Source organism: Durotheca rogersii (assembly GCF_024521655.1).
Source record: "Durotheca rogersii strain YMJ 92031201 chromosome Unknown GGS23scaffold_5, whole genome shotgun sequence".
Taxonomy (NCBI): domain Eukaryota; kingdom Fungi; phylum Ascomycota; class Sordariomycetes; order Xylariales; family Xylariaceae; genus Durotheca; species Durotheca rogersii.
The window spans coordinates 660,336-682,527 of NW_026251236.1; the positions used below are offsets into that span (position 1 = coordinate 660,336).

The 22,192-nt window shown below is 55.7% G+C and overlaps 2 protein-coding genes across 2 annotated transcripts; both read left to right on the forward strand.

Moving 5' to 3' along the window:
* Positions 1-1,324: 1,324 nt before the first annotated feature.
* On the forward strand, positions 1,325-5,037 carry GGS23DRAFT_410007 (RNB-domain-containing protein). The gene is made up of 2 exons (XM_051513662.1): positions 1,325-1,715; positions 1,796-5,037. Exons 1-2 carry the CDS (start codon positions 1,523-1,525, stop codon positions 4,561-4,563), a joined length of 2,961 nt encoding a protein of 986 aa, XP_051373824.1. The 5' UTR covers positions 1,325-1,522; the 3' UTR covers positions 4,564-5,037.
* A 14,177-nt stretch (positions 5,038-19,214) lies between these two features.
* GGS23DRAFT_410371 (uncharacterized protein) lies at positions 19,215-21,145 on the forward strand. The gene is made up of 2 exons (XM_051513663.1): positions 19,215-19,456; positions 19,533-21,145. Exons 1-2 carry the CDS (start codon positions 19,318-19,320, stop codon positions 20,825-20,827), a joined length of 1,434 nt encoding a protein of 477 aa, XP_051373825.1. The 5' UTR covers positions 19,215-19,317; the 3' UTR covers positions 20,828-21,145.
* The last annotated feature ends 1,047 nt before the right edge of the window (positions 21,146-22,192 follow it).

Consider the following 22,192-nt stretch of genomic DNA (forward strand, 5'->3'; position numbering starts at 1 on the left):
AGGGCTCTGGCATATGTAATGTATGTATGTATGTATGTATGTATGTATGTATGTATGTATGTATGTATGTAGGTCCGTAGATGCCCACATATATGTGTGTATGCATGTGGGATGTGTGGATTTGTGTGTATGTCTGCGTGTGTGTAAGAGTGTGTGTGAGAGAAGGAGAGGGTGTGTGTAAGAGAGAGAGAGAGAGAGAGAGACAGTGTGTGTGAGTGTGTGTGTGGATGTAGCAGACATGCATTTGTCGAGAAGCAGGCAGATAGATGTTGTAGGTGGATAATACAATTACAATACGCAGATGGGTTTCTTCTTCACCCTCCCTACCTCTCCTTCATATCAACCTACATACGTACATACATACGCATGCATGCGTAACCAGGCCTTGCTACCTGTTACCTACTAGGCATCATATCATACCGCCCGGAGGACGGCGAACGTGACGTAGAGAAGTTGATTAAAGTGTAGACGCTTAATTTGTTAGAAATGAGTCTAATTAAATCCTGTATGCAAGACAAGGCAGAGAAGTGCCGCCGTCGCACTACTGCTCCCGCCGGATGCTGGTGGTGGTGGTGGCCGACACCGTTTAGGGGGAGCCCTGGTCGAGCGGAGGCGGCGGAGGGGGGAGGGAGTGGGAGGGAGTTGAAGCAAGCCAGCAAGGACACGAGCAACGGAGCGAGACCGAGACATTGAGAGACACAGGCGGAGAGAGGAGGGCATGGAGATAGGAAGATTAAATCTTGGTTTGTGCACACATGACCACCTTGGTAAAGACCTAGTCCTGGTTCCCAGCGTTGTAGATTATGGGTGAGTAGATGAGGTGTAGGGAGTTTGGGCGGTGAGCAAAAGATGGTGTTTCTTCTCCACCCGGATGAGAACTGGTGGGACGGCCCGGTTGCAGAAATGACGGTGGATGACACTTGGGTGGGGTGGATGCCACCAGGTGGCGGGGCCCGACCCGACCTCTGCCTCGCCATGGCCCAGGTGGAGTCGGTTCGGGGCTGGGCACGAGATAAGGACGAGATAAGGAACCGGTTATCTAAGCAGCCGCTACTCCTGGTCGGTACCCAAGTACCTCACCCGCCTTATAGAGGTACCTCCTTAGAGGTACCCAGATACCCTTAGTGGACCTTATCCGCGTATCGATTAGATATCTGCCTACACACTTATTTGTTATCTACCTACCTCTTATCCGCTTATCAGTCATCTCGGGCAGTAGCTCGGTACCTACCTACCTACAGAGCATCCCTATCGATAAGGCCTCGTCATCTCCCTGAGCGGTCGCGATAGGCAGATACAGACAAGGTAATCGACGAACGGATTTCCGTCGAATCGTTCCGCCATAGCTGAGCCTCTCGTCGCGTCCGACGACATCACCTACGCATCAATTTCTCCGTCACCATCCGGGGATCAAATCAGCGTATCTTGATGCCGTCTCAGCGTTAGGTGCCAAGACAACCAGGAGAAAGAAAAGACGAGGAAAGAAAAACACCCGCCCCGAAACCAAAGCAACGGCCTCAAAATGACGAGCGTCAAGCGGCCTCGCTCCGACCCCTCGTCTTCAAACCTCTTCAGCAAGACCTATGTACGGTCCACGAAGAAGGGCAAGGTCCAGAAGATTGTGCGCGAGGTCTACCTCCGACGAGACATCCCCTGCTCCTCTAAGCTATGCTCTGTGTGCCTCCACATCACACCGGCGAGCTCAAGCGGAGAGCGTAAGTGCCCGTCCTCATCTGGACAATCTCACTATTCTCTATGTGAACTGGGTGTAGCTAGGGGTTAACATCGATTCTAGGAATCCCGCCTGTCCTCTCGGATAAGCCCGCGGGTACCAGGCACTACCCGCAAGGGCATTACCTCGTCCCAGACACCAATGCCTTGCTGGGTGCTATGGACCTGTTCGAGCAGAGCTCTGCCTTCTATGACGTAGTCATCCTCCAGACAGTCCTGGAGGAGCTGCGCAACAGGTCGCTACCGTTATACAACCGCCTGCTCAGCCTTACCAGGAGCGAGGAAAAACGCTTCTACGTCTTCTTCAACGAGTTCAGGCTTGAGACGTACGTGCCCCGGGCAGAGAACGAGTCCATCAACGACAGGAACGACAGGGCTGTCCGTCAAGCCGTCAGGTGGTACAACGGACACCTCGGCGCCATCAAGACCAAACAGCTTCCGGCTGTGGTCATGCTCACCGACGACAGAGCGAATATCGAGCAAGCGAAGAAGGAGAACATCCCCGCTATAACCTTGCGCGACTATGTTGCGGGACTCGAGGATGCGGATCGCCTGCTCGACATGATTGCTGAGTCGCAAGAGCGAGGCATCTCCCGGGACAAGAACGCCGTCGAGTTCCTGTATCCCGAGCACTATACCCTATCCAAGATGATGACCGGAATCAAGGGGGGTGTGCTCCACCAGGGCATCTTCAACGTGTCACCCTATAACTACCTTGAAGCCTCCATCAAGGTTCCCGAGTTCCCAAAAGCACTTATCGTGCTAGGACGCGAGAACATCAACCGCGCCGTAGATGGCGATGTCGTGGTCGTAGAGGTTCTCCCTCGGGACCAGTGGAAGGAACCTTCTACTAAGATTCTCGAGGAAGAGGCCGTCACGAAGAACGAAGATGCCGACAACGAAGACGGTGACGATATCGTCGTTACCGAAAGAGAGAGGCGAGCTCTACAAGACCAGGTTAAGAAGACCCAGGGCCTCAGCACCGAAGGACGGCCACAACCCACGGCAAAGGTGGTCGGGGTTATCAAGCGCAACTGGCGCCAATACGTCGGCCACATCGACCCATCTTCTGTAAGCCAGTCGGGCAGGCAAGGCAGGAAGCAGGAGAGCGTCTTTCTCATTCCCATGGACAAGAAGGTGCCGAAGATCCGCATACGCACTAGACAGGCCGGCGAATTGGTGGGCAAGCGAATACTGGTCACGATCGATTCCTGGGACCGCGACTCTCGACATCCCATCGGCCACTTTGTCCGATCCCTAGGTGAACTGGAGAGCAAAGCTGCCGAGACCGAAGCGCTGCTACTAGAGTACGATGTCCAGTATCGACCTTTCCCTAAGACGGTGCTGGATTGCCTGCCGAGGGAAGGCCACGACTGGAAAGTGCCGGGCAGTACGGACGACCCCGGCTGGAGGGACAGGCAGGACTTCCGAGACCTTCTAATCTGCAGTATCGATCCGCCCGGCTGCCAGGACATCGATGATGCCTTGCACGCGAGGCGGTTACCAAACGGACACTTTGAAGTCGGGGTTCATATCGCAGATGTCTCGCACTTTGTTAAGCCTGGGAACGCCATGGACACGGAGGCGAGCATCCGAGGAACCACGGTGTATCTAGTAGACAAGCGCATCGACATGCTGCCGATGCTACTCGGCACCGACCTCTGCTCCTTAAAGCCTTACGTGGAGCGCTACGCCTTCTCCGTCATCTGGGAGCTCGACGAATCCGCCAGCATCGTCAGCGCGAGGTTCACTAAATCAGTAATCAAGTCCCGCGAAGCATTCAGCTACGAACAGGCACAGTTGCGGATCGACGATGCTTCGCAGCAGGACGATCTTACCCAGGGTATGAGGATACTCATGATGCTATCCAAGAAATTGAAGCAGAAACGGACGGACGCCGGTGCTCTAAGCCTCTCGTCGCCCGAAGTCAAGGTCCAAGTAGAATCGGAGACTTCGGACCCGATCGACGTCAAGACCAAGGAGTTGTTGGACACCAACTCGCTCGTGGAGGAGTTCATGTTGCTTGCGAACATCAGCGTAGCAGGCAGGATATACGAAGCCTTCCCCCAAACCGCTATTCTTCGTCGACATTCTGCTCCACCAAAGACCAACTTCGACGAGCTTGCCAACCAACTCAAGGTGAAACGAGGGTTAGAACTCCGATTCGATTCGTCGAGAGCCCTCGCCAACTCGCTCGACCAGTGTGTCGACCCCGAGGCCCCTTTCTTCAATACGCTCGTGCGCATCATGGCAACTCGCTGCATGATGAGCGCCGAGTACTTCTGCTCCGGGACCCAGGCGTACCCGGAATTCCGCCACTACGGCCTCGCCTCAGAGATCTACACGCATTTCACGAGTCCCATCAGGCGATACGCCGACCTTGTGGCCCACCGGCAGCTCGCGGCGGCGATAGATTATGAGCCGATGCACCCGGCGGTACGCTCGCGGAGCAAGCTCGAGGCCGTGTGCAAGAACATCAACGTCCGGCACCGCAACGCGCAGCTGGCAGGGCGGGCGAGCGTGTCGTACTACGTAGGGCAGTCACTCAAGGGACGGGTGGCGGAGGAGGAAGGGTTCGTGATGAAGGTGTTCAGCAACGGCTTCGCCGTGTTCGTGCCGCGGTTCGGCATCGAAGGGCTGATCCGGCTGCGAGATCTCGCCGACCCGGAGCCGGATAGCGTGTTCAGCGCGGAAACGTACACGCTGCAGACGAGCGGCAGCCGCGAGCTCTCCGTCGAGCTATTCGCCAAGGTCGTCGTGCGCATCCGCGACGCGAAGGACGAGGCGACGGGCAAGAGGGGCGCTAAGATGGAGCTGGTGCGCACCTGCTGAGGAGCGATAGACGCGCCCCCCCCCGGGTGATTATTGCGCGCGCACTCTTACGAAGGACCCGTAACTACTGTATGCCATCGGGGCGACATAAGTACGGCACAACACGTACCTCTAGAGCTAAGTGGGCGCTACGCCGTAGATACTATTGTATAGGCTAAACCGAAACCAGCTTTCGCACAGGCATATAGATTCTACCAGGAGAAAGCGACGGGACAGGAAGGCCATGATGAGATAAACAGGTTACGCTAGGCTACCTAAGCATGTATGTGCGCAGGTATATAGTTGACATACTAAGCTCAACATCAAGAATGACCCCGAGCGGCCAGTATCCGCCTAGTAACTAGTTACTACCGGTAGACTTCTCTACGGGCAAATATCTTGAGGTGCTTCGACTGCCACGGCGGAGGTTCTGACTACCCATAGAATAACAGTCTCCCATTTCTTGTCTTCTACCTAGTTGCTGATCGGTCGTAGTCTCTGGGAACGCTAGTAGAGAGGGAGCCTGATCGCCTCCCCCCTCTACGAACCAAAAGGCTCGGTCCTCTTTCGGCGAATCTCCCCCTCGGTCAAGTAGGGGAGGGCGTTGGAAAGGTAGATGGTGGTCCGTTATGTTGGCCTGACCTTGTGCTTGTCAACATGAGTCATAGGGTCGCATGGAGGCTGCTCAGGGTTCCAGAGGGATCAAGGTTGAGGCTGGGTGTAAAGGGGTTAACCTGTTTAACCTATAGAGGTGTGTGTGAAAAGGGAGTGGCGTATGCGACTAAGTACTAAATACGGGATCTACGCAATACTGACACGGCTCGAAGACACAGCTAAAATGCAAAGACCAGAAAGGGGAGAAGATGTGGCAGGAAGTGGTAGCCGGATAAAGGATGTAGAGTATGAGGTAAATGAACGCTACGTTATATTCAAGTTAGTAAGTGACTCTATAATGTTAGCAGCGCTGTACAAGCGACCTGTTCATATAACGAATCCTCAAACCGAGATGCGCCTCTGGCGAAGGAGAGGCGCCCCCTTCCACCCTACCTACCAGCTCACTCTCTCTCCTCTAACAGCAACCGACAAACAACGTCAGCACCGGTATAGCTAGACAGAACCCAGGCACGTCTCTGTGGCCAAGATTAGCACCGGCTACTAAGCTCCCTCATCTGGGAAAGATCTCGCGGGGACAACCATGGTACGGAAGAGAATAGTCTGCCCGGCACGCGATGGCAATTGATTACCTAGGTAGGTATTGCTTCCTACCTAACTCAGTCCTGCCCTGCATTTCACCTGCTTACCTACGGTCGTCCTGTACAGGTATTCCCTAAATACGTGTGTAAATACCTACTTACGCACACACCCCTGGCCGTCGTATCTCGCGGCGTGTGACACGTAGTTTTCTCCCCCAGGAAGCCAAGTTCGGGCACCGCGCTTCTGCGTTTTCGTGATCTGCGGGCTGAGCTGCTCGACCGACCGACACATCCCGCGCGCCCCCTAACCCTCCAGCACTCCCCCCCACTCCCCCCTTTCCCCCTCTGCGCTCGCCTGAGCTCTCTGTGCATCGTCATCTCTCGCCGCTTCAGCTCGGGGCATACTATCGTTACGCACAGCGCGCCCGCAAACCTGTTTACGCGTGTCTCCCGCCCGGAACGAGCGCACGCCCCCCTACGAGAGACGGCGCGCGCGGAGGGGGTGCGGCAGCAGGAGCAGGAGCAAGTCGTCGCCGCCGAGCGTGCACGAGAGATGGTCACGTCGTATTGCACAACTCCGAGTCTGCCTGCGCTCTGGATCGGCAATCGAGTTGTCGTGCGCCCCCCCTCCCCCCCTATTCGCGCGAACCCGCCACTCTTACCGAGGGGAGGAAAAACCCGGCAGCGGTTGGGGAAAAAAGGGTAGTATCGTAGCAGGTTTGGACGATGGGTTTCTAGAATCTCCGAGGGGAGGCTCGGAAAGTGCTCACCTGACGGAGCCAGTCGACGAGCAGGTAGAGGTAGGTATGTGACTGAGGACGCGCGCTGCTGGTCATGTCATGCCTGCGGGCGACAACCCGGCCAGCCCCGTCCGGGGTAGTATTCGGGGGAAACGTCTACAGGACCGCGGACAGCGATTCGTCGCTGGCGAGCGGCATGTATACATGCTATATATCTCTGACAAGGACATCGACTCCGTATCCTGTCCTATCCTATCCTATCCTGACCGTCTCCCTCCCGCCCCTATCCATCCCCCTCCTCCTCCTTCTCCTCCACCCCCTTAGCCCCCCCTATTCTCTCCGCAAGCGCCGCTGCCGACGCGAGCCGTGACGAGCGAGCTATCACCTGCCTCCTTGTCTACGCATCGAGCCCCGGGCAACAAACAAGAAACGACCCCCCCCCCCCCCCCTGATCGGTGCGTTCTCTCGTCGGCCGGTCGGACAGCGCCAACCAACAGGATCTCACGTCCCTCCCGGGCGGGCGCGCGCGAGATCGCGATTCGTGATTCGCGACGGCGTCGGGGGGGACGAAAGGCCTTCCCTCCCCGACTGCCAGACAACGAGACAGGACGAACCAGTAACGCGTCGAGGATCCGAGCATGTAGGTACAGCAACCGCTGGGCGCCGTCTCGTCGCGAGACCGACCCGGGCTCGTCACCGACGTACGTGCGATACCTACATACGACCTGCCACCACCAGCCAGCCAGCCAGCCAGCCACATGTTCTGCCCTGGCGGGGGCAAGGGGGTGGGTGTGTTCCTTCGTGAGAAGAGGAGAGGAATACCTACATACGTGCCTACGTGGTATACTAGGTACTCGTACACACATAGAGGCCGTTCTCGACGTCTGTACATCATACGCACATACATACACGCGTGCGCAGGCGCAGGCCGAGGCACAGAAACACGCACGACCCGCCAATGAGAGCGTCTGGGAGTAAGATGAAACGGCCCTCGGTGGCGCGCAAGTACCGCTCGAGGCTCGAGATTGAGATGAGACCCGGGGGCTGCATGCTGCATTATGCAGCGGGCGCACCGCAGAAATTTTGTTTTTTTTTTTCCCTTTTTCCCCTTCTCCCTCTCTCTCTCTCTCTCTCTCTCTCTCTCTCTCTCTCTCTCTCTCTCTCTCCCCTCTCCTCTGCTATCTCGCGGGAAGATCTATTGCAAGATGGCGCTATAGCGCAGGCGGGGCGTACGCGCGGTCCGCGACGGCGCGCCCTGCCTCATTTGCCGGCCGCCGCCCGGCTTTGCTGGCTGCGAGAAATGAGAGGGGCCCTTGAACTAAGCTTCGCTATGCGCGCGCCGTGTGTGTGTGATACGTACGTACACCCGTAGAGCGCACATGGTTGACCCCTGAAACGCGTGTGTGCGTCGGTGTATAAGTAGGTACCTACAATGTTCACAACTCTAGGTAGGTAACTATCGCGGACTGTCGCCCTCTCGGGTCGTCTTACGACAGTGGCCCCAGGGGGGGGGGGGGGCAGAGAACGATATCGCGGATCCGTCGAAGCTTCGTGAAGGAGAACCGAAAAAGAAGACTTCAGAACGACGGGTGCCACTGGTACCTCGGGGGAGGAAGGGAGGGAGAGCTTCGCTGGTGTGTTCGTCCGACAACCCTGCCGCTATAGAACGGCCGGCTAAGACCTCGCCGTGCCGGGGTGCGGGAGGGAAAGGTAAGGTGGCTTTGAGTACATAGTACGTAGTATGAGTAGGTAGGTATGTGCGTGCTTCGCTCACGTAGGTGGTATTGATGATGAAGTGAGCGAGGCCCGAGGGGAGGAAGAGAGCGCGAGAGCGCGAGAGAGATGACTTACACGATCGGAAGCCCCCCCCCCCCCCCAAACCAGAAACCCAGCCTTCCAGTTCTCTTCCACGCCGCGTCCGTTTCGGGCCAACCGAGCAGCCGAATCAGTCCCCTTGCGGCAGGATCGGCTCGCCTGAAATGAACGCGTGCGCCTTGTCCTGATGTCCGGGATGGGGTAGTCCGGAGGACATCCCATGTCTATTGCTCGCTCTCTCTCTCCCTCTCGCTCTCCGTCCCGACATCATCCAGCTCTTCATATTCTCTCCCTCTCTTTTTTTTTTGTTATTCCTTCCTTTCTTTCTTTCTCTGTTTCGACCTCGCTGTTATTACTTGTAGGTGAAAACTGCCCGCGATGACGCAACACGGAATTGCCCAAGGAAGACCTCTGGCCGCTTTGAGCGCGCGTGGGACCCTCGCGCGCCATGTGCTCGCGGCATCCCGGACCGCTGGGCGGGTTAGCAGCGCGGTGATAAGAGGCTCGGACCGCTAGGCGGACTATGTAAGTACACAGTCACCCGTGGTGCTTGGGTCATTTCCTACGCCGCGAAGCCGTGCGGAACAGGCGCTTATCCTGGGGCATCCAGACGACCGGGTCCAGGATGAATACAGTCCGGTCCCTTTTTTTCTTTTTCTTCTGCGCTCACTCTCTCGCCCTCCCGTCCCCGAAGCTACGGAGCTATGCCTAGGTATCTGGACACCGACGCACAGTCCATCTCCCCAGCCGCTTTCGACGGGACCCTGGTGCTGTTACGGGTGCCAAGGTAGCAATTACCTATAATATTGCTGCCAAGGCCGGGTGGAAGCGTCAGCGGTAGTCATCGGCACAGATGGCTGGATCGCAGGTGGCCCAGGGGCGCACGCACGGCCCGGTGCTGATCGGCGGCGTATTATACCTGGGTCGACAGCATGGGAAATCTTTCTTACGTACCTACTCATACCTACATTGAGCTGACAATGAAGTGGAGATGGGGAGATGGAACATAGGTAAGTTAATAAAATAAAATAAATCCCCGAAAATAGACGACCCAGGGCCCCCTCGCTTCCAGCTACGAGAAGCCCCCGGTGCCTCGCGTCCGAATGAGTGACCCCGGTTTATTCATGACGGGACTTCGCTGCTCGTCGTAGTGGCGTGTTTTGGCGTCATGATACTACTATCATGATGTACGTGTAGGTATATGTGTATATACATATACACATATACCTATACATGTCGCGATGGTCAGTAGTATCGCGAGTTGATGCCGGGTCGACTCTTACCCTGCCGTGCTAGGCCGAACTAAACACGGGAGGGTGAGAACTCGAGCCTGAATTGGCCCAGCCCAGCGTGCGGGCATGGAAATAACTGCGTCCAGCGAGCCTAGTGTGGTGCGTGCCTGCAGCTTCGCTGGGTAATGAAGTTGCACCCGAATATGCTCAACACCCGTTCTGGTCGACAACTCCGTAGTGGTTGGGTCGTACGGTGATACCTTAAGACCGAGGGATCGTAGCCGTAGGCATATGGGGGGGGGGGGGGGGGTTCCCGCCAACGCGGATATGGCATACACCTAAGGAGGTATATATCAGGCGGATATAGCAAGCAATATCCCGCTACCAGAAAACGAGTTGGTGGGGGAGCAAGACGTCGAGGCGTGTGACTTCATACCCAGCCCTCCATTATACGTGATTAAAATGTGGCATTTCTTTTGCCGATGTTAGTCAATGTAACAACGATCGCCCAACGTGTCAAGGAGCCTGTTATCGTTCGCGAGCCGTTAGTAAACACGGTTTGGTAGTCGTTATTATGGCTAGCTTGTCAAGTCGCATGCTAAGAGAGAGGGAGCGAGGGAGCGAGGGAGAAAAGTGCCAGGTTAACCTGGAACGTTTCTGGCATCTCGTGATGTAATAATTCCTGCGCAGCCCCTGAGGGAACCAAATAACGGCACTTCACGGGTCGAGTAGAGAGTCGTGAAGGTGTGGGAGTGTGTATGTATGGATATGCCGCTGGGATAGTCCCCGTGGCTCGTCGGTTGCGGCACCTAGCTACCGATCCCGATCCCTCATCGTGTGCCATAATATACCTACACTGATCTACAGCGAGGCGACTTTTACGCGTCTGCGTAACGGACAGGCCAAGGTTCCTCCTAAGTGTATTGTAGGCCCTTGACGAATATTGGGCCTGAAAGTCCGGCGAGGGAGTATCCCACCAGGTTCCGACCGCACGACGAACGGCTGATGGCTTTCGTAATGATTTAATTCGGTCAGCCGGGAGCATGGCAGCTGGGCGCGTGCAGGAAAGGAGCGAGTTGCCACCTTAATCGGCTGTGGTCTGGCCACAAGCGACGGGTAGGGCTCTCCCCTTACGCGCACAGAGGAAGTCGAGGAAGCGCTCCTCGACACGTAGGGGATATTAGGAGCGCATCCTCATCTTTACACCTTCGACGGCATGCTTATTGGCCGAAATAAGAACCCGCATTTCGGATTTTTAGCTAAGACGACCATGTGCTATACTCATACCTACGTAGATGGGCAGACGCAGCCCAGATTATGCCTTGTCCCCCATACCTTGCTAGTACTGCTCATCGCGAGAGAAGGGGGGGTCGCACCGCAGGTGTTAGAGAGTTGATGGTGTTGAGAATAGGCGCCTCGATGTTGCCCCCTCTCTCCCTCCCCCGCCCCCTTCTTTTTCACCCAGGCGAGCGGTGAATCTGCGAGTGTCATGAGCAAAATTCCTAACGGGAGGCGACGACATCGCGTTGGTCGCACTCGTTAGGACGATGCTGGTCGGTCCTCCGCCATTATGCCCAGCTGTGCGACGGCTAGCCGTGTACGGGGCGCGTATGGTGAGGCGGCTGAAGTCTGGGCCGTCGCCGACATGGATGGGGTGGTGGTGTCTCTGCCCAGGCAGGCAGCTCCGACGAGCGGACTTGGGGGTTTGCGCACGCCTCCTCCCTTGTACCGGGCCCGGACTGCCCGGCTCAGCTGGTTTGCAGATTCTCTAGCTGCCACGGTTGGTATGGGCTCGCTAGGTGGCATATGAGTAGGGTAGCTGAAATCGACGGCCCACTCCCCTCGATCCGGCTAGGAGGCTCGGAGGCGGATGGACTAAGTGGAGAGAGAGGACGCCGAGGGTCCGTACAGGGAGATCGATATGCGACGCCCAGCCCTACTTCGTGAACGGCGTCGGCAATCTCGGGCGTGCTCCTCGCCCGTGCCTCATCTTCGCAAGGAAGGAATGTCCTCACGCCCGCCTTGACGTCGATATATTAGCTACGTTGTCAATATATCGGCGGCAGGATCTCGGGCTAAGCCAGAGGTGTTAACTCAGACACCCAAAAGGCCTTCGCATGAGTTTCTAGGGCGTGATTACATGCATGCATAAAGACTGGCGATGAAGTTCCCCTCTGCGGGGAGCCCTTTGGGAGGCTCGTTGGTGCGGGCAGCATTGACTGTCGATGGAGGAACAGCCGGGGTGGACGGACATAGGGATGGATGTAGGTAAGACTGGCGGTAAAACGGCCGGCGCTCACGAAGTTGTGAAGAGAGAAAGACTTTGATTGAAACTAGCCGAGTTAGCCCAAGTCGACCGGGGCGAGGGGGTGTTTAGCCAAACCTCAAACTCGCCAACGCTACCAGGGCCCGTTGGTATTGTCAAGACGAGAGCAAACCAATGGAGAGAACGAGACGACGTGTGGGACCTCAGCTATACACGTAGTGGCGCATGAGTGGCTGGAGGCCATCTCATTCTTGAACAAATGCCCTGCGGAGCTCTGTCCGCACCAACAGGAGGGTATAGAGGTGTTAACCTGATCGGTCGTTGAACGCCTCTAGAGGGTTGTGAATCGCCTTGGGGGTTGGTATACTGCCGGCCTAGTAACATCGCCGTCTGAGACCCAACGGCCCAATCACGACTCACAGATAACCACATTTCCACCGCCGCGTCGTTTATGAGTAATAAGTCCAAGTCCGCCCGAGAACTACTCCTCCTTACCTCCTCAGTTCCTAGGCCTGCGCTACCTCGGTAGGTAGGCATAGGTGGAATAGGTGTATAGTAGGTATTAGCCAGAGGCAGCCTGCCTCCCTTCCTACACCCACCTACCTGCTCGCCTGTCTACCTACCCACCTATCTACCTACCCTCCGGACCCGAAGTTCTGGGCTGACCCGTTTATACTATGTAGGTGAGACCGAAGGAACGTATCCAACGAGCTAGAGAGGCCCGGCCTAACTACTTCCAGGCCGAGCTGGGCCGACTGCGGTCGCGATACTGACGCACGACGCGCATGCTCGCCGCCGACGATGTAGTAAGCCGCCGCCGAGCCTGTCGAGTGGAGTTCGCGATAGCGAGGCAGTCATATCACGTTCGCAGGAGGTGGTGACCACATGCCTTACCTACAGACAGATGGCCCCGGCGATCCTTCGAGCTTCTCCGCACGCAGCAGTTCCTCGCCTCGACTCGTCTAGCTGCTGCTGCGCGGGAGGTAAGACGCCTGAGACATTTCTGCTAGCAGGATGGGATGGGCCTCACGTCTAGCATCCCCCCAAGGTATGGGACGCTATGCATGCGTGCGCGAGCTTGCCCTTAGCCCAGCACGTCTCGACGCCCACGTTTGGGTCCCACCGACATCGACGCCGGCTAAAATCTATCGTCATCATGCCAGGGCGCGAAGCGTGAGAAGCCGTCGCAAGCGCACGTCCAGTCATGCCGAGGAACCCCGCGCGGGCCGCGCTGCGACGGATATACCTAGGTAGGTAGGTATGCTACATGACACACATACCTAGCACGGCAACCCACGCATGGATGCGATATGCTCCCCTCACCCTCCCCTCCCTCCCCCCTTTCGAGGGGAAGCGGGTGGGGGAAGAAGGGGAGGAGAAGGAGGAGGAGGAGGAGGAGGAGGAGGAGGAGGAATAATGGCGGCACATACTAGACTCGATCTGTCTACATCTGCGTGTGCACGCCGGTGAACATGTTAGGTGTTTACTTTCGATGCCCCCAGCTCCAAGGCAGGCTGAGCTGAAAGACTAGCTAAGGCATGCAACTAGACGTGAGACTCGAGCAGTCGGGCGCCGGTGGATCGGGATAGATCCATGCCTGTGGAGTTGTGGAGAGGCGTGTGTAAGTGAGAGTAAGGTAGGTAAGCAAGTGTGTGTCTGTGTGTATGAGTATCCATACCTATTACATGCTGCATCTCTTGGGTAGGTCCCGAGAATGCTTCCCGCTATCCCACGCCTTTTGTTTTCTCGTCCTTCTTCTCCCTCTGCTACGCCGCAGAGCTGCATCCGCTAGACCATTTTGTTCGAGTCATGTGGCTGGCTATTTTTGGTCTGCGAAATTTGCCCGTCCCGAAGGGTAAGCCAGCAAGGCCGGGTGGTGGTACTACAGCCTTTTGCTTCGTTGCCCAACTTGGGTATTTTTTTTCTTTCTTCTTGTCTGCAGCCCTACCGACGACGGGCACCGCAAATTAGTACCGCGATGATTTCGGAGATTTAATGCTACTGTCCGTACCGTTGTTTCTGCGCCTGCGGCTCACGTCGATGAAGCAGTACCTAGGTAGGTATGTAGGCTGCGAGGTTTCTACCTCCACCGGCCCGGCAAGGCCCGAAGCGCCCTAGCCAGACGAGTTGAGCACGTCTTCGAAGAGTTACTTCGAGCTCTTTTTTTTTTTCTTCCTTCCCGAGCGGGATGGATGGTGGGCGATGGATGGTATGTCGGGATCTGTTGTCAGTTAGATGAACTCTCGTCTCAGCCCAGATGTGCCAATCGCCTCAACTGATCAGCAAGCCACTTCCATCGCGCCGTTTCCGAAGTGCCCATACACATGTACCTACATACGCGCTGAGACGCATACGTTGTCAAACCTCATACCACGTAGGAGTTCGATACGCTGCCCTACATATGCCTACATACGTAGGTAGGTATGGGCATGCGTGCGTATGCGCAAATGAGGAGGTGTGGTCCCCAAGCCTCCTTTTCTTTTTCCTCCTTCGAGGATTCTCGACTCCCGCGAAACCGCGCGATCGACGTTGGCGATGCCGATCTTAGGCTTAGTCCTGCCGTTCGACGTCGCATACATATATAGTCCCCCAGCATACATCTGCCCTTGTCAGCACATATGAATACTACCTACCACACGATAGGTACGTGCCTGGGAGGTAGACATTCGTTGTTCTCTGGTACCGGAGGCGCCTGTCGGTGGCTCTACCCCGGGCCTGGTAGGGTATTCGTATCTCATCACCGTAGGAGCAGTTTGTCGGGTCCCCCTTCAGAGACGCTCGACGTAGAGAATAAACATCCCGAGAAAAAGGAGGGGCAGTCTCTAACCGGGGTGATGGTGCCACCGCAATGACAAGTCTGGACGTCTTGGAGATGACGATGTCTTACTCTGCGATGTCCTGTTGCTTTTCCTGCTCGGGATAGTCCCTCTTGTTGCCTGTTTCTTCCTCGCCTCTTCTGCTTTTGTAGTACACTCGATATTAATTGCTGCCAAATCGGGACCTTGGTTCATTGAGGCAGCTCGGACCTGGTGAGGGGAGCTTTGAGGATACCACTAGGCATGTACCTACGTACCTACATACTACCTAGCCCCGTGGCCAGCCATGTTGCCTACGTATGATGTGGGTACCTGTATGGAAACAAGCCTGGGGTGTACCTGCCTAGGGTATCTGAGGTATGTGCACATACACATACCTTACCTACCTAGGTAGGCACAAGATCAGGTACCTCCTCTAGGTCGGTATACATACCTAGGTAGGTACCTCGGTATGCGGATAGGTTCTATGGCACTAATGGCAGGAGGTAGGTACCAACCTCATACCCTACCTAGGTACCTACCTAGGTACCTAACGGAGCAGGAGGTGCCTCTTTCCCAAGCTACCTAAGGTAAATAAATCCCTCCTAACTTACCTCGGCAGGTAGGTGCGTAGTACCTACCTAGTACCTCAGGTGCCTCTACCTCTTAGGCACATAAGCTAGGGCACGTACCCCCTCCTATCTGTACTCACTATGTAACCTTAATATGCGCAAGAGAGCTGCGGAAGGCACATGATGTTGCTACCTCGATACGCGCGCAGCAGCGCCGTCACTACCTTCCATAGGTTAGGTACCTGCCCTCAGAACGTGTGTAGAGTACGTCGATCAGCATCCAACTTATGTATATAGATACTTGGGAGTACTACTGCCATTCTATAACAGGTCGCAGTGCTCGGCGCGGGCATGGGCGTACCTGTAGAGGTAACCTGCTCTGCTGGTGCCAGGCTCCCGTCAGGACCGGCCGTTGCGACTCGACGGATGTGACGGGATCAATTGCGGTTAATTATGGGGTAACTATGGACATCCAATCGAGGCCGCCCCCTCCCCCCGGCCCTTGGGCTAAAATCCCAGCAGACGGAACTCGACTACTAACGAGGTTGGCGCAAATCACCTATCCGCCGCTTGTTCACGCTTACTCTCTCCTCGAAATTGCGTTGTGCCATCCACCCAGCTTACATCTACGGCCTCAGCAGACTCGGCTTCCCTAGGCCTTGACCGCCTTTCTGAATTGAGTCGCTCCCAAATCACCCTCACCTGGGCATCTGCGCGTGTGTGCGCGCGCATGCGAGGGATGGAGGTGCGAGAGGTACCTAGTTGGACGACGCCTTGCCTCTTCCTCTCTCTCTCTCTCTCTCTCTCTCTCGTATCCCGGCAAGTCGGACGGTGCGTCTCTTGACGCTTCGAATGCCCTAACTAGCCTCCTAGTCCGCGCTGGATGAGGCTCTCGGCCGGACAGACCAATAGAGCTCGCACACGACAGCTCTATGCAGTTTCACGTCCTGCGGGCTGGCAACAGCCATGATGCTCCCGTCGGCCGCGATCTGCCGCGATTCGACAGGTAACAGATCTTGAAATCACAAATACCCCTGGCCGAGCAAGGTTATCGTAGCCGTGTCAGGCGTTGGCAGTCGAGCGTGTACTCATAGGTGATGTATCTGGGTATGCACGTACGTGAATAGGTACGCGTGTGTATACCCGTATGGGATCGAACATTCCGGACTGCCTAACCTAATACATGGATGGCATCCATAACGTACGTGGTCTGTCTGGAGAGAGAAGAGGAGGGCATTGCCCAATCGTAGGCGTGCTGTCCTGCCTAGGTCCTTTCTTGACCCCCGTCGAAATCGGGTCACTATTGGACCGAAACCGCGCCTCGTCTCTTCGGCACGGCACCAGAGCAGGCCCAGCGTTGCGGTTGGCCTCCCTCGTCCTACTATTGATGACGCACAGCTATCTCTGCGCCCGCATTCGAAGGAATACCCAGCAGTAGAAGCCTGGGCAGACCAGCGTCGGCTTCTACACCGAGTCGTGGTTGTCGTCCCGCTGGTCGCTATTATCAAGCGTTACACCGGCTTTGAGAGGGGTGGCTCTGCGCAGTCGCTGCCGCCAGTCAGGCGTCCGTTACGCAGTGCATGATCGACAAGCATAACCAAAGATCGCCCGGAGACGTCGCGCGGGACGCGGTCGCATCTAGCCTGCCCGGGGTCGGGCGAGATTCTCGCTCTCTGTTAAAGAGGCTGCATGATGCCAGAGTCATTACGCCCGCGGGAGATCTTAGCTTGGGTGACTCGCCGCTGCAATTGCTCACGCCGAGGCCCAGCACTAGCATGCCATACACCAGCATACACACATCGCACGCATGTACATTCACAACGGGTACCAACGATGGCCTCGTATAGTTAGCTCAAGGCTGTGCCCGAAAGCATATGAGGACAGAGTCAGCGAACGGCTCCGAGACACGACGCGCGCGACGATTGACGAATCCGGCCTTCGCGATAGGGAGCACGTTTCTTGCACGTTGGCGCCTTGGGTGAGGGAGAATTCGCCCGACAGGCCGTCCACCCCCCACCCCCCGCCTCGGATAACTTTGCGCATTCGATTGGGGGGGGGCGTCGTGCAACCCAACCACGACCAAGTCCTGACCAGAGGATGGGAGACCCTGTCTTCGGTAGTGGAGGGAAAGATAGGAGGTTGCTCGACATGGCGCTTTGGGCGCTGCCATTCGCCGAATCTGGAGAGAACCCCTCCTCCGTCCTCCTTCTGCTTATAGGCCTTTTTTTCTTGGTAGCTTTTATCGCTAACTCAAGTGAGGTTAGCAAGCCAAACCACCCCGCCGCCCACGAGGGTGACCTTTGGGGGTGCAAGGTGCCTGATTCGCTGGTCGCCGTCATTTGTGCCTCGCGTACCTGAATCTTAGCTCGATGCCAGGTGAGGAAAAGGTGCTACGTAGCAGACATGTTATGTGCTCGATCAAGGTCCCCAAGACGAAGGGAGACAGAAGCACACACACATACCTACGGCCGAGCCAGGATCGAGGCTCGACAGGGGAAAAAAAAAAAAAGGAAAAGAAGGCAAGGGAAAAAAAAAGGAAAAGAGAGAAATAGTACTCTTGGAACCTAAGACCATACATAGGTCCGAAGAACCCCAAACCTCTAACGCTTATTAGTGATTCTGTAGAGCCTGTGCTTGTAAGAAGAGACCATAAAGTCGTCAACCTGCAAATTTCCTATGTCCTAAGAAGGAGGAGTCCCTGGCCTGGTTGTCCGTGCAGACGGTTAGAAAGTACGGTACGAATTTCGAACGAGCCCACGTTAACGGTCGTGGGTCTGACCAAGAATGCGACCCTTGCCGGGTTCCCTGACTAGGTTCTCTATTATCCGAGAGGCGCCAACTTGAGACTAAGACGGTCCCTGTGCGGAGCTAGCAGAGGGAGATCAGTTTATCAGAGGCGCCAGCATCATGAGGTGCAACAGGTTGTCCGGTGCGATATATACGAGGGACTGTACCGATTCGAGTCAGCGATGCTACCTCCTACACAGGTCAAAATCTCAGGTCGGCCGACACGTCTGCCATCATTACCCAAACCAATACGGCATCCGGCATCCGGGTCAGAAACCGAACAGAAGCTCTCGCCAAAGACGACGCTTTTGCGAGGACCGGTATCTCGTTTTCTCTCATTCGTTTATCGATCCCTGTGATGGATTCCCCTATTAGGCCTTAAGATACGCCTGCATACCACGTATTCTCGAGCCTCTCCCCTCCCTTTCCTCCCCCCCCCCCCTCCCCGGTGCCGGTGCGGGCACACCTGGGCTTATACACTTGACTTATTAGCACACCCGCTTCTCTGCTACACAGGTGAGGTTCTACCTACATCCCTCTTTACCTACATCAGAGGTACCTACATGCCTCCTACATACATTGCGCATGTACGTATGTATGTAGGTATTATGTACGTACGTACACGCAGCAAGGTCCACTACCTTCTGCGTACCTACATTCTTATCACCACACCACGCTTCTAGGCGCTCCTCGTTCACACCATCATCAGCAGGACGTGTTATTAAGCCCTCGTAGACCCGGCCCAGGTTGCATGCCTCGCCTCCTCCGCGAAGAGGGAATATCAAGATCTGTCGCCCGTCCTGTCTACCTCCCGTCATTTCCTTCGAGTGTCGGGTTCTTCGACGCACGGCTCCATTTTTTTGTCGGGAAACCTTCTAGGTATAAGACGCCCGCTCCTATACATACATATCGGTGAACTACCCCTAATTTCGTGTTTCGCCAGTCTCTCGTTTCAAGTCTTCTGCCTCCGTGGGAGCTTTCTGCCCCCCTCGCGCGAGGGACCCGGCTTTATTTACCGTACCTAGATTGATCGCAAGTCTGGTCTTCCTTGCTCCGCGACCCTCGCTCGATGCCAACGGGTTATTGAGCGAGAGAACGAGAGAGAATTGCACTAAAAACGTCAGTTAATTTTCACCCGCCGGTCATCCCTTCTCAACGCCGCTCTCATTGCTTGCTTCCCTTGTTATTTTTTTTCTGTTTCTCTCCTCTTTACTCTGTTTTGCCTTGAATTCGTTCGTCTGAATGGGAGTGATTTATGATAGCCGCTGCTGGCCGAGGGCTGAGTGATGATTCTTTGACCATTGCTTTTTCTTCTTTCGAGGGATGACAATGAGCTTTTATGGTGTGGTCCCCAGCCGAGAACTGACCGCCCACCATGAGGTTTCCGTTGTCTGTGGTTTTAATACTCGGCTTACCTGGTGTAGCTCGAGCCTTACAATTAAATGCTAGACAGGATACCCCAAGCGGGAATTTTTCTCTCCCTTTATCTTCGAAAACTCTGAGCAGCCAGAAGGGTTCGTCTTAATGAGCAGCGTCACATTTCTCGAATTTGTCAATTGAGAACTGGTAGACTAACCTTTGTCTATGTAGAGCCCGCGGCGACTTCACTGATAGCCGTCATCACCACAACGCCTCCGGCACAGGTTATTATCCCGCCGTCTGTCCCAAGGCAGGGACGTGATCCCCAAGAACCTGAGGGTGTTGATACGCCTCCCCCAGGCCCCCCTGAATTTTCACCGGAGCCGACTCTAGGAAGTGTGACTTCAGTGGGATTGTCATCTCTACAAGAGAGACCTGCTGATCTCGGAACGACATCGATAGGGGTCGGCTCTGATACGACGACGTCCTTTTTTTCATCGTCTTCGCCGTTTTTAGCAACTACGGCCGAGACAGCCTCGGCCAACCCTACGACAATCATTACGGCAACCTTCTCTTCGGTGGGTGCATCACCACCGACAACCCTTCTTACCGCGAAAGCTACACCTAGTGTCGGCATCTCAACAGCGAGAGAGGAGCTGGGAACTACCACCGTCGCCTCCGAGTCTGATTCTGCTTCGTTGCCTGCTAGCACAACCACGATGTCTGGCACTGTCCCGACGTCGACTGGTACTAACTCAGACGAAAACGGAGGTAACGGTTCTACCTTGACTATCGTGCTCAGTACGGTTTTGAGCGTCACCGGCGTAGTTATGGTCGCGTTGGCAGCATATTTGTGCACCGGGAACCGGCGGAGGAGGATACCGATGCTGAATCGAGGCATTACCCCGATTGGCGACGACGAGATAGCGACTTGGAAACTGAATAAGCCAGCCGAGAAGGAGACTGACCGATACACGAGGCGGCCGAGCCACTCGCAGAATGCGTCTATCTCGACCTCGACCAGGAGAGCGCCCAGCTTGATACAGTATCAGAACGGCGGCCGGCCGTCTCTCGAGGTGACATCACCGAGGTCGTTCATCGGCGGCAAGCAGAGTTTCGACCTCCCGCAGGTCCCGGGGGCCGTGTTGGCACGGGCGCCAAATGCGAGATCAGGTCTTACGGACGAGATGGTTCCCGGAGACGACCCCTTCTTGCCGTCTCCCAAGCGACATCCGTCGAGGCTGCACAAACTACCGCCGAGCACACCAAGCATGCACACTCGAGCGAAGGGTTCGCGGAGTAGTAGTTTGAAGAGCTCCCCTGAAGGCGGATGGCGAGATGGGGTAGCCGATATCTCGCCCGCTAGGGGCTCGGGGGACCGCCCACGCAGCCACAGCCGTGTCTATTCATCCTCGTCCATACCACCGCCGCCGAGGATGTCGTTCAGCGAAAACGATCAGTGGACGGGTCTGTCCCCGCCTCCGTCGCGACGGAACGACACCATAATCGGACTCGCCGTCGGTTGATGTCGATGGAGATCGATCGACTGTCCGGTTTCAGGCAACCGAGCAACCGAGCTCCCACCCCCCCCGCCGTTTCCATGTTTTCCCCGAATTTTGGAAACCGCCGGGATGCAGGCCCGAGCACTCCTGTTTCAGTTTCTCGAGACTCTGGGTGAGGACCGAGAAGGGTCGGCTCGACTATCCTTGCGCAACAGCTGACCACTCCCGGAGTTGCGTGGCATTGCGTTACGTAAGGTCATCAGGGGCGAGCACCAACCAACGACACCTCTCAACCTCACAAATTTGTGACGGCCAATCAATAATGGCATGGCTGTATTCTCATCTCAACCAACTACCGTCCACCAGCCTTCCCCATCGCCTTTTCACGACAATATCTATTTTAATCGATTTCCCCTTCGCGCCGCGGCGCAGATACCGACAGCAGAGTTTCCTTCTTCTTTCTTTTTAAGTTTTATTCATATTCTGAGGAGTTCCCGGATGTTAGGAGGCGAGATACGGAGGATATACCCCTAGGCAATTTTTTTCTATGTTCGCAAGTTCTGGTGTAGCATTTACGGCTTCACGATTCCCCATCCCCCCTTTTCGTTTTGATTAGGAGCACGGCGGGATCCCTTTTTCTTTTCTACCCTCTCCCCGCGATGCTTCCGTGTTTCGCCGGAGCCGTGATATTGTATGGCATGAACAGGCAGATGAAAGGGACTATATTGTGTGGGGGGGTCGTTACGGTGTTATCCTTGTTCGAGGCAGATTTGCCTGGCAGGGAGACAACATACATACCTACATCCAGGGGATTGTGCAGAGGCCCATCGGAAGACGAAGGGAAGCACTATTCAATTGTCCCCTTGACTCTTACTGCCTGCCGAGATAAGCGTAGGGCGGCATGTAGTCGAGAATTACCACCTACCCTTGCGGTTGGCTCGAAGCTGACTGTCAAATCAAAATCAACAATTCTCAGTCGAAACTAGCAAATTAGTTTCTACTTTTCTGATGCGACGCTTGTTGTGACGAATCGTTGGCTTGGGCACATGGGGACGTTTATCGACGGACCGACCTACCTCAACCCTAGCACCCAAGGAGGGGAGAGTGGGCGTAGTTCCCTTCGGCCGGTCGACTCAATCGTGCATATCGCTTCTCGTCTTAGGAGCCACTGCTGCTAATGAAGAAGAAGGGTCCTCGTTTATGACTTCAAGCTTTTCTTTTTTTTCTCCTATCATTTTGAAACGCGGTCTAGGCCCCGGAACATTGCAGGGGAGGGCAAAATGAGGGGAGAAAAGGGGAGGTCGACCCGACATAGAGAGAGAAGAAAGAGGAGGGGGTGACCGGATCTCGCGGATCACGATCAGATCACACTTTCGTGATATTAGGTTG

What these genes read in the sequence shown, in the direction of transcription:
- GGS23DRAFT_410007 (XM_051513662.1), top strand. Translation starts at nt 1,523, where the DNA reads ATGACGAGCGTCAAGCGGCCTCGCTCCGACCCCTCGTCTTCAAACCTC. An exon ending in GGCGAGCTCAAGCGGAGAGC is followed by an intron (nt 1,716 to 1,795) that starts GTAAGTGCCCGT and finishes CATCGATTCTAG; the next exon opens with GAATCCCGCCTGTCCTCTCG.
- GGS23DRAFT_410371 (XM_051513663.1), top strand. Translation starts at nt 19,318, where the DNA reads ATGAGGTTTCCGTTGTCTGTGGTTTTAATACTCGGCTTACCTGGTGTA. An exon ending in AACTCTGAGCAGCCAGAAGG is followed by an intron (nt 19,457 to 19,532) that starts GTTCGTCTTAAT and finishes TTGTCTATGTAG; the next exon opens with AGCCCGCGGCGACTTCACTG.